Here is a 12,569-nt window from a genome sequence, read left to right on the forward strand (position 1 = left end):
ATATTATAAAGAGTTAATATATCTTTATATTAACTAAGAGTTAGTTAATATTGGGAAAAAGCTGGTTAAAAAACATTGTGCATATATTTTTCCAGGTGCTTATAAGGAATACCTAAATATCACAGTTGGTAGGAAAAGAAAATTAGGATAAGTGGCTGGGCGTGGTGGCTCATGCCTGTAATCCCAGCACTTTGAGAGGCCAAAGCAGGCAGATCACCTGAGATCAGGAGTTCGAGACCAGCCTGGACAACATGGTAAAACCCTGTCTCTACTAAAAATACAAAAATTAGCCAGGTGTGGTGGCGTGTGCCTGTAATCCCAGCTACTCGGGAGGCTGAGGCAGGAGAATTGCTTGAAACCAGAAGGTGGAGGTTGCAGTAAGTTGAGATCGTGCCACTGCACCCCAGCCTGGGTGACGAGTGAGACTCCATCTCAACAAAAAAGAAAAAAAAGAACATTAGGATAAGTATTCCCTAGTGGATAGTTGATGTATATCAGAAATAAATAATTTTTAAATTAGAGTTCAAAAAGTTGTTAATTTTATTAGAAATTAATGAAAATGGTAAGATTCTTACAATGTTCATTAAGGTTATTTCTTTGAAAATACCCTTCTGATCCCATGTGAGCATGTAAGCAAAATTCGAATGGGACTTTTCCTACTGCCTGAGAATGCTGCCAGGCACCTAAACCTGGGAACAGAGAGGCTAAAGATCACAGCCCGAGGAGTCCCACCAACAGTTGGAATCACTCCCCATCCAGGGCATATTAAGGGTTTCTCAAACTGCGGAAAAGGACCCAGAAGTGGGATGACAATCAATTTAGTGGATCACACCAGCATTTTAAAAAAATAAAGTAGAATAGAATATAATGGAAAATGTCAGAATATATAACACACAATAGGGGTAAGTTTTGCTTCAGGAGACTTGACTTTGGTCTTCAGTGTGTGTTCAGGGTCATACTACAAACGATTTCTGACTGTGTGTGGTCAAAAAAAGTTGGGAAACCACTTTACCAGGAGCTGACAGAACTGGTTCTCCCTCCATCAACAAGATTTGATGAAGAGAGATACGCTTACAGTCACTGAGAGATGGGGAGAGCCTGGAAGATACATACCAAAGATCACAGCCCCCACCTGAGCATCATACTTGATGGACAAGTATTTTTTTTAATTCATTTCCAACATTTAAAAAGTAGAAGAATCTCATGGAAGAATCCAGATTTATGACTCCTTGTGAAAAATCAGAAAATCTGGCAACACTGGGTTGCCGTTCCATGTGGCCACAACGGGGCGTGATTGGAGCTGAGTGGTACCCCCATTCTGTGGCCAGGATATGGTCTGCAGTCACCATGTCCCCGGCTTGTGCCATTCACTTGCCTGTTTGGTCCCTGATGAGGCTGAAGAGGTAGAATAAAGGAGGAAAAAGAATGAAAGAAAGGAAAGAGAGAGAGAGAAAGGGAGGAAGCGGGGAGGGAGGGAAGGAGGAAGGCAGGGAGAGAGGAAGGAAGGATGGAGCAAGGAGGAAGGGAGGGAGGGAAGAAAGGAGGAAAGGAAAGGAAAGAAAAAAGGAAGGAAAGAAGGAAAAGAAAGAGAAAAAAAGAAAAAGGAGAGAGGGAGGGAGGAAGGAAGGAAGAAAAGAGAAGAGAAAAGACAAGACAATGAGGATGTGCAGGGTGTGTGCCTCACACTGTGATGCCGTGACCAAGTATATCATCAGGCAACTTGCTTTACCTCAATGTCCCAATTTGTTTCCTTTCTTACACTGCCAGTCAGTCTGATATTTATTGAACTCCTACTAAGTGCCAGGCACCATTCTAGGCCACCGAAGTTCTGCCCTCAGAGAGCTTACAATCTAGTGAGAGGAGATAGACGATAACAGGAGAACAAATAAGATAATTTGAGTGCTGATGAATGCTCTGAAGAAGATAAACAAGATAATGCACTTGAGAGTGACTGTGGTGGGGTAGTTTCCTTTAGCTCAGGTGGCTCTGAAAGGTATCTTTGAGGAGCTGGCAGCTGAGTAGGAAGGTGACTCATGAGAAGGAGGCAGCTGTGTAAAAATCCATGGACCAAGTCTCCACATGAAAAGCGAGTGCAATGACCAGGCACGAGAGCAAGTGCCGGCAGTGGAGGACCCGGAGGTCCGGTGGCTGGAAAGTGACTGATCAAGGGAAGCTGCAGGGAGCTGAGGCTACAGAACTGCCCAGGGCCTCGGAACATGGGAAACATACCCAGCTGTGTTCTACTTGTAGTGAAAAGGTAGGGGTTACAAAAGGGAGAGGCAACATGACGTGTGTTTTTTCAACAACAGCAGTTCTCAACTGTAGCTGCCCATGAGAATCGCCTGAGGAGCTTTTCGAAAGCTCCACCCCCAGAGTCCCAGGTCAGCTCAGGTAAATCAGAAAGGGTTGGTAATTGCAGGAGTAAAGGGCTTGCCAAGATGGTGGGGGCTGGGACCTAGAGGTGAAGGGCACTTCTTATGAACAGGATGGCAGGATTGGTGCGAGGACTCCTACCTTGTTTTTCATTCTGTGTTCTTGCTTGTGAGGTTGAATACTGTGTGTGTGTTTCATGCATTTTTAACTTTTGGGAGTGCACACTAGAAAACCCTGCTGCTTGCACTGATGTGAAAGTGACCACAGAGATGAGTGCTTTGCCCACCATCCTCCTCCTCAGTGCTTCCCCAGTGACTTAGCTCCTTCCCCCCGGGATACCTGACTGTTGCCTGCATGCTCTGGGAGATGCCCTGTGCAGCTGTCATTTCCCAGCACTGAGGCCAGCTTCACACCTTCAAGGTGCACTGAAGCATGTTTTCATCGTGGCTCTTTTATCCACCCTGTTTGCAGTCACCCCTCTTCACCATTCAGGTCATCCCTGAGGTCTGGGCCAGCATTCAGGAAATACTGGCAGCAGAAACTCGTTATTTTAAAAGCACATGTCATCCAATTATAAAGTTATAAAAAATATTTGAGCTCTCCAGCCTTGGAATCATTGTCATTTGTATAAGAGCTTCCTGGGTTTCATTTCAGATCCTCTCTATTGTTTAGAAGATGTAGGCTTTGTGGGGTAACTGAGACTGTAGAAAAGGAGGGCATCCCTTCATTTGCTGTGAAGTCATTTGTGACTGACACTACCCCACAGGCAGGGCCAGCGTGTGGTGGCAGGTTTGGAATTCCTGCTTTAAGAGAGTGAAAGAGGAAGAGATTTGTGTAGTCATCTCCACAAGGCCAGCAGTATAACTGCTTTGCGTTCACATAGGGCTTTTGGCTGGAGGCGGCACAGCTGTGAATGCTTCCCCAGTTATTTAAGCCAGACAAGAGGCCTGAGAGCAGTGCCACCTCCTCAGCCATCCCTGTCAAACTCTCCGTCACCAAACCCTACATGTGCTTCCTGACTAGCTCTTGAGTCTGCATTCTCCCTCACCACTGCCATGGTGCCTCCATCCCTCTTGCCTCATCCTGTTTTGCTGCTCTTAAACCACCGTCTGCTCACTGGGGTGCTGTGATGGTCTGCAGGTCAGTGGATGCAAGGCCCTCAGCCCGAGGAACAGCCAGTGGAGCCTGAGGATGCTGAGCTCCCAACACGACATGGCTATGAGCAGCAGGCGTGATCCCTTTATCCCAGGGGACCGTGAAAAATGATCATTTTCTGTGTGTTCCATAAAGCACAAGAGGTCGGGAAGCAAATAAAGATCAGATTGCACCATCCTCTTGCTGAAAACCCTTCAGAGGCCCCGCTGTGCCTACAGAAGTGTTTGCCAAACTGAGTTCCAGGGAACTCCAGGGAACACTTTTGGCAAAATGTTAATAGCTTTTCTTTGGAAAAGCTTCAGTGCTCAAATAGGTCAGGAAAACACTGCCTACCGCTCATCTTCTTGGAGAGTCTCTGTGCACATGAGTGTATTAAAGTGTTGGTAAAGAAATCTTTTAATTTTAATTCAACATAGCATTTCACAAACCTGCTGGACTGTGGGATCTGTCTTTTGGGAAAACAATTTGCAAAACACTAGCCTACTATGGAAGCTGGCAAACTTTTTCTGTAAAGGGCCAGATAGTAAATATTTTAGACCTGGTCCTATGGTCTCTGCTCAACCTCCTCAGTTTTGTATTGTAGTGTGGAAGCAGCCATCCACCAATTTATGGCCAGTGAAACTTGAATTTCATGCAATTTTCACTTGTCAAAAAATATTGTTCTTTCTTTGATTTTTTTCTAACCATTTAAAAATGTAAAAACCGTTCTTAATCTGCAGGCTACACGAAAACGAGGTGGGGCAGATTTGGTGGGGCTGTAGTTTGCCGAGCTCTGGTGGGGGTGGCGGGGGATGAAGTCCCACCTCCTCCAGGTGCTCAGCTGTGTTGTGATCTAGTCCCAGCCCAACATTCCAGGCTCTGCTCACGCCTGTCCTGGGCCTGCCCCCTCACGGTGGGTGCACCAGCAGGGTGGAACCCCTTTTTGTTCCCTACACCCACCCTGCTGTTTCAAACCTCAGGCAGAACCTGCTGTGTAATTTGCTGGGCCCAATGCTGAATGAAAATGTGGGGCCCTTTGTTCAAAGATATTAAGAGTTTCAAGATAGCCACAGCAGAGCCTTAAAACAAGTGTGGGCCCTTCTAAAAGTGGGGCCCTGCCTGACTGTACCGGCAATACACACTTGAAGCTGGCTTTCACTCCAGACTTTTGTTCTCTTTTCTTCAAGCTGTTTACCTCTTATTAACCATTCAAAATGCTTCTCAGCCCCCACCTCTTCTGTGAAGCTTTCTCTGACCAACTCCTAACCCCTCAGGCTTTCTTCACTCTCTCTGCCCCTCCTTACCTGACTGGGGCCACACTGGGCTTCATTTATCTCTTTACACATCTGCCCCCTTTGTCTCCCCTACTAGACAGAGCAACGTCCTTAAGAAAAGTGTTTTTCTCTATTTGTTGCCCAAGAGCCTATGACAGGGTGTGGTATATAACAGATATCAAATAAATATTTGTGAAACTAAACTGGTCCTGCATGGTAAGGCTGCTGGGAGCTGTTTCCTTTTGAAGTTTACCCATGACCCATTACAAAATTCGTACAATGTGCTTCTACTATCTACCAAGAAGATACAGACCATAGTTACACATGCTCAGTTTCATCGGGGACATTCATCAGGAATGAGAGTGAGCTACAGCCCCCCACCTGGAGCTACCCCAGAGCAGCTCTTCGTTGTAGTAGTAACTGACAAGCTTACTGCAGTAGATTTGAGGATAGACAGTTGTAGCTCCTCGACCAATAGGTATGGTTGGGTTTCCCTTCTAGAAGCTCCATGATGGCCAGGACTTGTTCACCATGGCTTCATCTGTGCAGTGAACAGCACCTGGCACATAGTGGTGGGAGCTTCATAAATATTCAGGGAGTGAATGAATAAGAGAAACGAATGCTAAAAGATAATGATAGGCTAAAAATACTTTGTAATCGGAAACAGAATGTGTGCTTCATAATTCAGTAGTAAAGTCATTGAAGGTGGTGTGGTGGTATGGAGAGAGCCCTAGCCCAGAAGTCAGGATTCTTGGGTTCCAATCATCATAATGACAATAACTTCTAGGTTTTGAGTGTGCTAGCACCATATAAGTCACTTTACTAGGCCACATCATTTTAAATCTCACCACATCCCCAAGAGGTGGGGACCACAGAAGGTGGTGTGTATTGAGCGTCCACATCACAGAGCCGGTGCTCAGGGGGGCCTGCACTCAAACCCAAGTCTGAGCCAAAGCCTGTGTTCTTCCCACCCTGTGGTCCTGGCTCTCCCTGTGACCTCAGGTCATTTAACCTTTGGATTCTCAATTTTCTCATCTGAAAAAAAAAATAAGAAGCCTAGAATCTCTAAGATTCCTTTCAGTTTTAAAATTTAGTGTTTTGAAAGCAGGGAGTTTGGTCAGAGGGGTAGAATAGGTGGTTTTGTTCTTATTAGTTTTTATTGGTTTGTTGGTTTCTTAGTAAGTACAGAAAAGGAAAGGAAACCTTGAGTCATTTTGAAAAATCTTGCAAAACAGTAGGTATTTTTCTACATGAAACTCATCCCCACCCCCCACACACTGTATTATGGGAGATTTACTCTCTTCCCCTTTAACAAAATGTTTTCTCACAGACTACAGCCTTGTAGCAGCATAGACACTAAGCTATTCCTAATACCGATTTGCTGATAAGGGAAGTGCTATATTATTATATGTCTAAGAATCTGGAGTCATAAACAAAAATGATGTCTTCTTGCAACTCTATCTTATCCCTCTTTAGAGGTGTGTTTCAATGCCCTCTCCTTTCCATTGCAGAGTAGTGGTCTACTAGGCTAGGCCTCCACCATCCACCCCTCACCCCTCTAATCACCTCTCCTCCTCTTCGCCTCCTTGCACACTGCATTCCTGCTATTCCTTGAGCACCCCAGGCACAGTGGGTGCTGAAGAGTCCCCCACTTCAGCCTACCTTGGGGCCTCTGTACCAGCTGGTCTCTCTGCTCAAAATACTGACCCTGGTGGCTGGATGCCTCATCCCAGAAAGGTTTTGTCCTCCCTACCCTACTGTACCCACCCTATTCCTAATCCCCTTGACCCTTCCCCACTTTATACTTTGCTTTTTTCCCATAGCACTTATTATCTTATAACACGATGTATACCTTATTTATTATGGTGATTGCTTGTTTTCTGTTTATTAGGATGTAAGCCCTATGAGATCAGGGATCTGTTTTGATGCACACCAAGTGCATAGGACAGTCTTTGATATGGGGGAGCCACTCAGTAAATGTTTTTTGAATGAAAAATTCCATGATCAAATTCAGGAGGAAGAGCTGCTGTTATGGAACACAGGAGTACTTCTGTGGACTAGTTAGTTTATAAGCCTGAAGTCAAGAGTTTGCCTTCAAGTAGACTCTAAGCTGATAGAGATAAGATTCTATACATGTTTACCTGCAGAATTGATGGTGCTAGGCTTAAGATACTGGTCTTGTGTATGCTTAGAAAGGCTTTGGCCATAAAATTCCAGACTTAATTATAAGCAATGTATAACTTTAAAATCATGTAAATTCTTAGATTGAAAAATAACATTGAAAGGTAGTGATTCCTAAAATAAGAATAACAAAACATTTTCTTGGTTATATTACAGCAAAGAAGACAGTGGAATCCAAAGAAACAGTTATGATGGGGGACTCTGTGGTGAAAATAAATGGGATTTATTTAACAAAATCAAATGCTATTTGCCACTTAAAGAGTCACCCACTTCAGCTAACTTATGATGGAGGCTTCGGTGAAATAAAGGAGCAAGAAATGTTCAAAGGAACAACATCCTTACCATCTCATCTCAAGAGTGGAGGGTCAGTATTCTTTTTATTTAATTTTCTGGTCAGGATAATGATATCATTTACCGGTTTCATCTGTATCTTATATAGATGATTGGTTTGCTTTTTCTCTTTTATATAAGCAAATTTTATGTTAAGGGTACATGAATAGGAGAGACTACTTCTCATGGCCAAATCGAGTTGATTTTATATCATTCCTTATGTAATACTCAAGAAAACCTTTATTCATGACTGTCACAGTGCTGCTTCTGTAGGACTATCAGAATAAGATTTAGTTGGACTATTCTAGCCATCCCTTGAGTGATAATCATTCCATTTTGTGTGTTATTTGGGATTCTTGCATGGCCGGGAATCTCCTATTGTCTCCCTTTGGGTTAGTTCACTGTCCTTAACTCCGCAAGAGTGGACACTTATTTTATTCTTCAGTAGATCTTGGATTAAATATTTATTTTGCAAACTAATGGCTAAAACAGAAGAGTCCTGTAGATTTCAGTTATCTTTGAGATCCCTCCATTAGTCCCTCATAAATGAATGACTGGGAATTACTTTATTTCATACCATGTTCCTAGGTAGGGTTTCCTTGAGAATCATTCTTCCTACCATATTCAGGATCTGTGGAGAAATGCTTGCTGTTTGGACTGTGAATTCTTACCCTGGTGTTTTACTGAAGAAACCTTGAATAATTGGTGGCTGGAATGGGGGAAAGAGTGGAGAGAACAGGCTCTGTTTTCCAGTCCCAGCCAGTAATGATGCTAAGAGAGGCAGAATGTCTTGAACTGGACAGGTCACTCAGTTTAAGGTATTTTTTTCTAGGACTTTCCATTGGGTCATCATGGATAACTGCCCGGTTCAGATTTGCTTAACAAGATTAAATTCCACGGGCCATTTTAAGATCAAGTGTCTCTTACCCTAACGTTAGATTTTGGGTCTGATTTTGGCTCCGACACATGTAGCATGCTCAAAACTTTTCCCCCAAGTGGCTGCTTGGCAGCTTGTTTAGCTGAACCGACCTTGTCTGCTGACACAGCCTGAAGAGTGTCACACACACGGAATTTATATTAAGCAACCTAGTAGTCCTTGTAATGTTGTTTTGCATTCAGAACATTTTTTTAAATTAAAGGAAAAATGAAATGTCTCCTTAAGTGGAAGAGAACGACTTCAAATTGGGACTTTGGGAGTTGAGTAGAAAACATCAAACTGGCCATTGCAGACAAATCGTTTCCAGTTGGTGAATAAGAATAGGCTGTGGACCTCAGAGCTTAAACATAAAAGGCAGCAGGAAAACTTGTGTTTCTTTCAGTATTTAAGTAAAAAGGAAACATTTATCTTGCTGCATCCATCCTTACAGTAATGAAAGTTGACTAGAAAAACCAGACAAGAGTTTTTTAATTTGTTTATTTGCAAACCTTCAGATGTGGCAGAATAATCTGGAAAGCCAGAGTTCATTATGTCTTCCTCATTCTGGAATGTCAGGGGCATTTTCAGTTACATGTTTTATCCCACAAACAGCAAAAGACAAATCAGTTAGCACTTCTTCCTCACTGTCCAAAATTATGAGGCGTTGGCAACAGCGCTAATTGTTTTCTTTGTGTTTTGTTAGGACGGCTTTTGCATCATATAAAGATTGTGTCTAAGTTGAGTTTGCAGTGTACCCTGGCAAGGTTAACTTTCAGTAACATTTTTGCTTTATGAATCTCTACCTCCTTTAATCATTGGGTGGAATTTTGTTGGAGTGGTGCCAAAAAAGAAAAAAGTTTATATAGTAGGATTAAAACAAACCAGAAAATGGAAACTCTTAGCAATTCTTTCATTAATGACATTAATGAATCAGTCTGGGACACTTGATCATTGTTTCTTGTAAACATTTAAGTGACTAATTCCAAGAAACGATCTTTGCTATGCAATGGAGTATTCCCAGTTTTGATGCTAGAGCCCTACCCTCAATTAACATTTTTTCATCTTTAGACCATAAAGTGAAAATGAAGACTCTTGTCAGTGAGCTGGGCTGGCAGGAGCAGGGAGGGTTGAGAAGGAGTGTGTAAGTAGACTGTGGAAAGGGGACAGAGTGGGTGAGGACACACTCCTAGTGTGGGGACGTTGCAGGCTTGTCCAGTGTGAGAGTGGCCACCTGGGTGATGTGTGTTTGTCTGGCTGGGAGAGGAGGGAGCATTTTATTTCCATGAAACTGCAGTAAGTGTATACTCTCATTTAAAATATGGATAATTCAGATATGGGATGGACTGGAGTTCAACTTTATGCTGGTTATGGTGGAAAAAGGATTTGCTAAGCAAAGTATCATTGTAAACAATATTTTAGAGGACTATTTAACTTTACAAAAGAGAACACACTCTCAAGCACTTATGGAACTGTCATCCTCAAACTTCGTGCCAGTTATAATAGTCTCTATATGCCCGTTTAGGGATTCATTTAAGGTCTGGCAGACTTGCTCCTCAGCAATACTTCACCATCACTTGCTTTGTATTACTATATGGATTGAAAGTAATGCCGCCGCCATTAACAAAATGTGTGTATGCTCCATCCATTCATCCACCCATCCACCCATCCACCCATCGACATATCTACCCATACATTCACCCACACACCCATTCATCCACCTATCCACCTATCCATCCACCCATTCACCCATCTACTCATCCACTCATCTGCCCACCCATCCACCCATCCATCTGTCTACCCACCCATCCATCATTCATCCATCTATCCATCCATCTATCCATCTGTCCATCCATCCATCCATCCATCCACTCATCTATATATTTACCCATCTATCCAACCCATTCACCCATCCATCCACCTATCCACCCGTCCATCCACCTATCCACCCATCCATTCATCCATCCATCCATTCATACATCCATATACCCATCTACCCATTCATCCACCCATCCCCCTATCCATGCACCCATTTATCCATTCACTCGCCTATTCATTCACCTATCCACCTACCCATTTACCCATCTATCCATCCATCCATCCATCCATCCATCCATCCATCCATGGAATCTCTTTCAAAGCAGATGAATCTCTTTACCTGCTTGAAAAATCTTTTAAGGCTTTCTGTGTAAATGTTCAAACTGTCATGGTTTGGAAATGTGATCTTCAGGAGGAAAGCCCAAGAGCAGCCAATTGTTTTGGAGAGTCAGGGACTCTTCCTGAGGAGCCAGAATCTCTGGACTTAGGGTTGATTCTCTCTCAGCCACTTGATTTAGCTGTATGTGGCAAGTCTGTTAACACTTTCAGGGGCTCAGTTTTCTAATGTATAAAATGGAAATAACTCTGCTCTTTTACTGCCATCTCCTTCTAGCCCTCACTGTAGGTTGTGCAATGATGACTAAGGCTTGAAAGCCTTACTAATAACCTATCAAGTGCTCTTAGTATTGTTGGAATAAAAAACAAGAAAAGAGGGCTTCTGGTTAAAGGTACAAAGGCATTCTCTAGTAATTCAATGAAAGCAGCAAAGAATGAAAAACAGACAAGTAAATTTCATCAATGAAACAAAAAAATGGCTATGACCCTGAACTACACAACATGAAGCAAACTTTGCGCTGCAGTATGAGCTTGATGTTTGTTGTCTGCCTGACAAACAGGCCTGCTTGCATTGTGTAATAAATCCTGCTCAATCCATATTTGGAGAAAGGCTAGCTCTGTCTTCCCTGTGTCCCTCCCAGGGATGGTTATGTGGCCCAGGGCTGGCTAATGAGAGTTCACCAGCCCCAGCTACAGCAGCTGATTCAGAGATGGGCACATGATCCAAGCCAGGCTGGTTGCATTCCTCCATGGGACTTTCACCAAGGCCTTTGGGGAAAGTGCTCTCTCTCCAGGTTCACAAACTATAAAGATGATGTGGTCTTGGAGCTGACAGTGGCCTTTCCACAGCCTTATGGAGAAAGGTTCTGAGAGGGAAGCGGTATATAAACAAAAAAAACAAGGAATGAATATAATGATCAAGTTCAAGGATGACATATAAACCTCTAGATCCAGCTGTGCCTGAAGTCACCACATCAATATTGTAGAATACTGTTTTGTGAGCCAGTATGTTCCTTTTTCTTTCCCCTTCCTTCCTTTCTTTTTCTTTTCTTCTCTCTCCTTCCTTCCTTCCTTTTTTTTTTTTTTTTTTTTTTACGGAGTCTAGCTCTGTCGCCAGGATGGCGTGCAGTGGCATGATCTTGGCTCACTGCAACCTCCGCCTCCCTGGTTCAAGTGATTCTCCTGCCTCAGCCTGCTGAGTAGATGGGATTACAGGCATGCACCACCACGCCAAGCTAATTTTTGTATTTTTAGTAGAGATGGGGTTTCACCATGTTGGCCAGGATGGTCTTGATCTCCTGACCTTGTGAGCTGCCCACCTCAGCCTCCCAAAGTGCTGCGATTACAGGCATGAGCCATCATGGCTGGCTTGCCCGCTCTTTCTTTCCTTCTTTCTTTCTTCTCTTTCTTTTCTTTCCTTCCTTTCTTTCTTTCTTTCTTTCTTTCTTTCTCTTTCTTTCTTTCTTTCTTTTCTTTTCTTTCCTTCTTTCCTTCTTTCTTTCTTTCTCTTTCTTTCTTTCTCCTTCCTTCTTTCCTTTCCTTCTTTCCTTCCTTCCTTTCTTTTTTTCTTTCTTTCTTTCTCTCTTTTTTCTTTTCTTTCCTTTTCTTTTCTTTTTCTCTTTCTCTCGCCCTCTCTCTCCTTTCTCTTTCTTTGTCTTTCTTCTTTCTTTTCTTCTCTCTCTCTTCTCCCCTCCCTCCCTCCCCCTTCCTTCCTTCCTTCCTTCCTTCCGGGAGAGTTTGTGATACTTTAGATTAGGTTTTGTTACTTGGACCATTGCATTCATAAGAATCTAGTTAGCCTTCCAGACCCTAAGAAATCTAGATGATAGGGCCGGGCGCAGTGGCTCAAGCCTGTAATCCCAGCACTTTGGGAGGCCGAGACGGGCGGATCACGAGGTCAGGAGATCGAGACCATCCTGGCTAACACGGTGAAACCCCGTCTCTACTAAAAAATACAAAAAACTAGCCGGGCGAGGTGGTGGGCGCCTGTAATCCCAGCTACTCGGGAGGTTGAGGCAGGAGAATGGTGTAAATCCGGGAGGCGGAGCTTGCAGTGAGCTGAGATCCGGCCACTGCACTCCAGCCTGGGCGACAGAGCGAGACTCCGTCTCCAAAAAAAAAAAAAAAGAAATCTAGATGATAACAACGGGTAATTTGAAAGTGGACACATACCTTCTCAAACCTTAAGCAAGAAACAGATTTCACTAAAA

At 43.4% G+C, this 12,569-nt stretch overlaps 1 protein-coding gene across 9 annotated transcripts in view; it reads left to right on the forward strand.

Annotated features, from left to right (window-relative positions):
- The window catches only part of ARMC2 (armadillo repeat containing 2), a 126,533-nt gene that overhangs the window by 20,640 nt on the left and 93,324 nt on the right, over window positions 1-12,569 (forward strand). For all 9 annotated transcript variants that reach the window (XM_033234791.1, XM_033234794.1, XM_033234797.1 and 6 more), the window contains one exon: window positions 7,119-7,326. In XM_033234791.1, the coding sequence (XP_033090682.1) occupies window positions 7,119-7,326 (208 nt within the window). The remainder of the gene's footprint in view (window positions 1-7,118; window positions 7,327-12,569) is intronic.

This window comes from Trachypithecus francoisi, unplaced genomic scaffold, assembly GCF_009764315.1.
Source record: "Trachypithecus francoisi isolate TF-2019V2 unplaced genomic scaffold, Tfra_2.0 Lachesis_group15, whole genome shotgun sequence".
NCBI lineage: Eukaryota > Metazoa > Chordata > Mammalia > Primates > Cercopithecidae > Trachypithecus > Trachypithecus francoisi.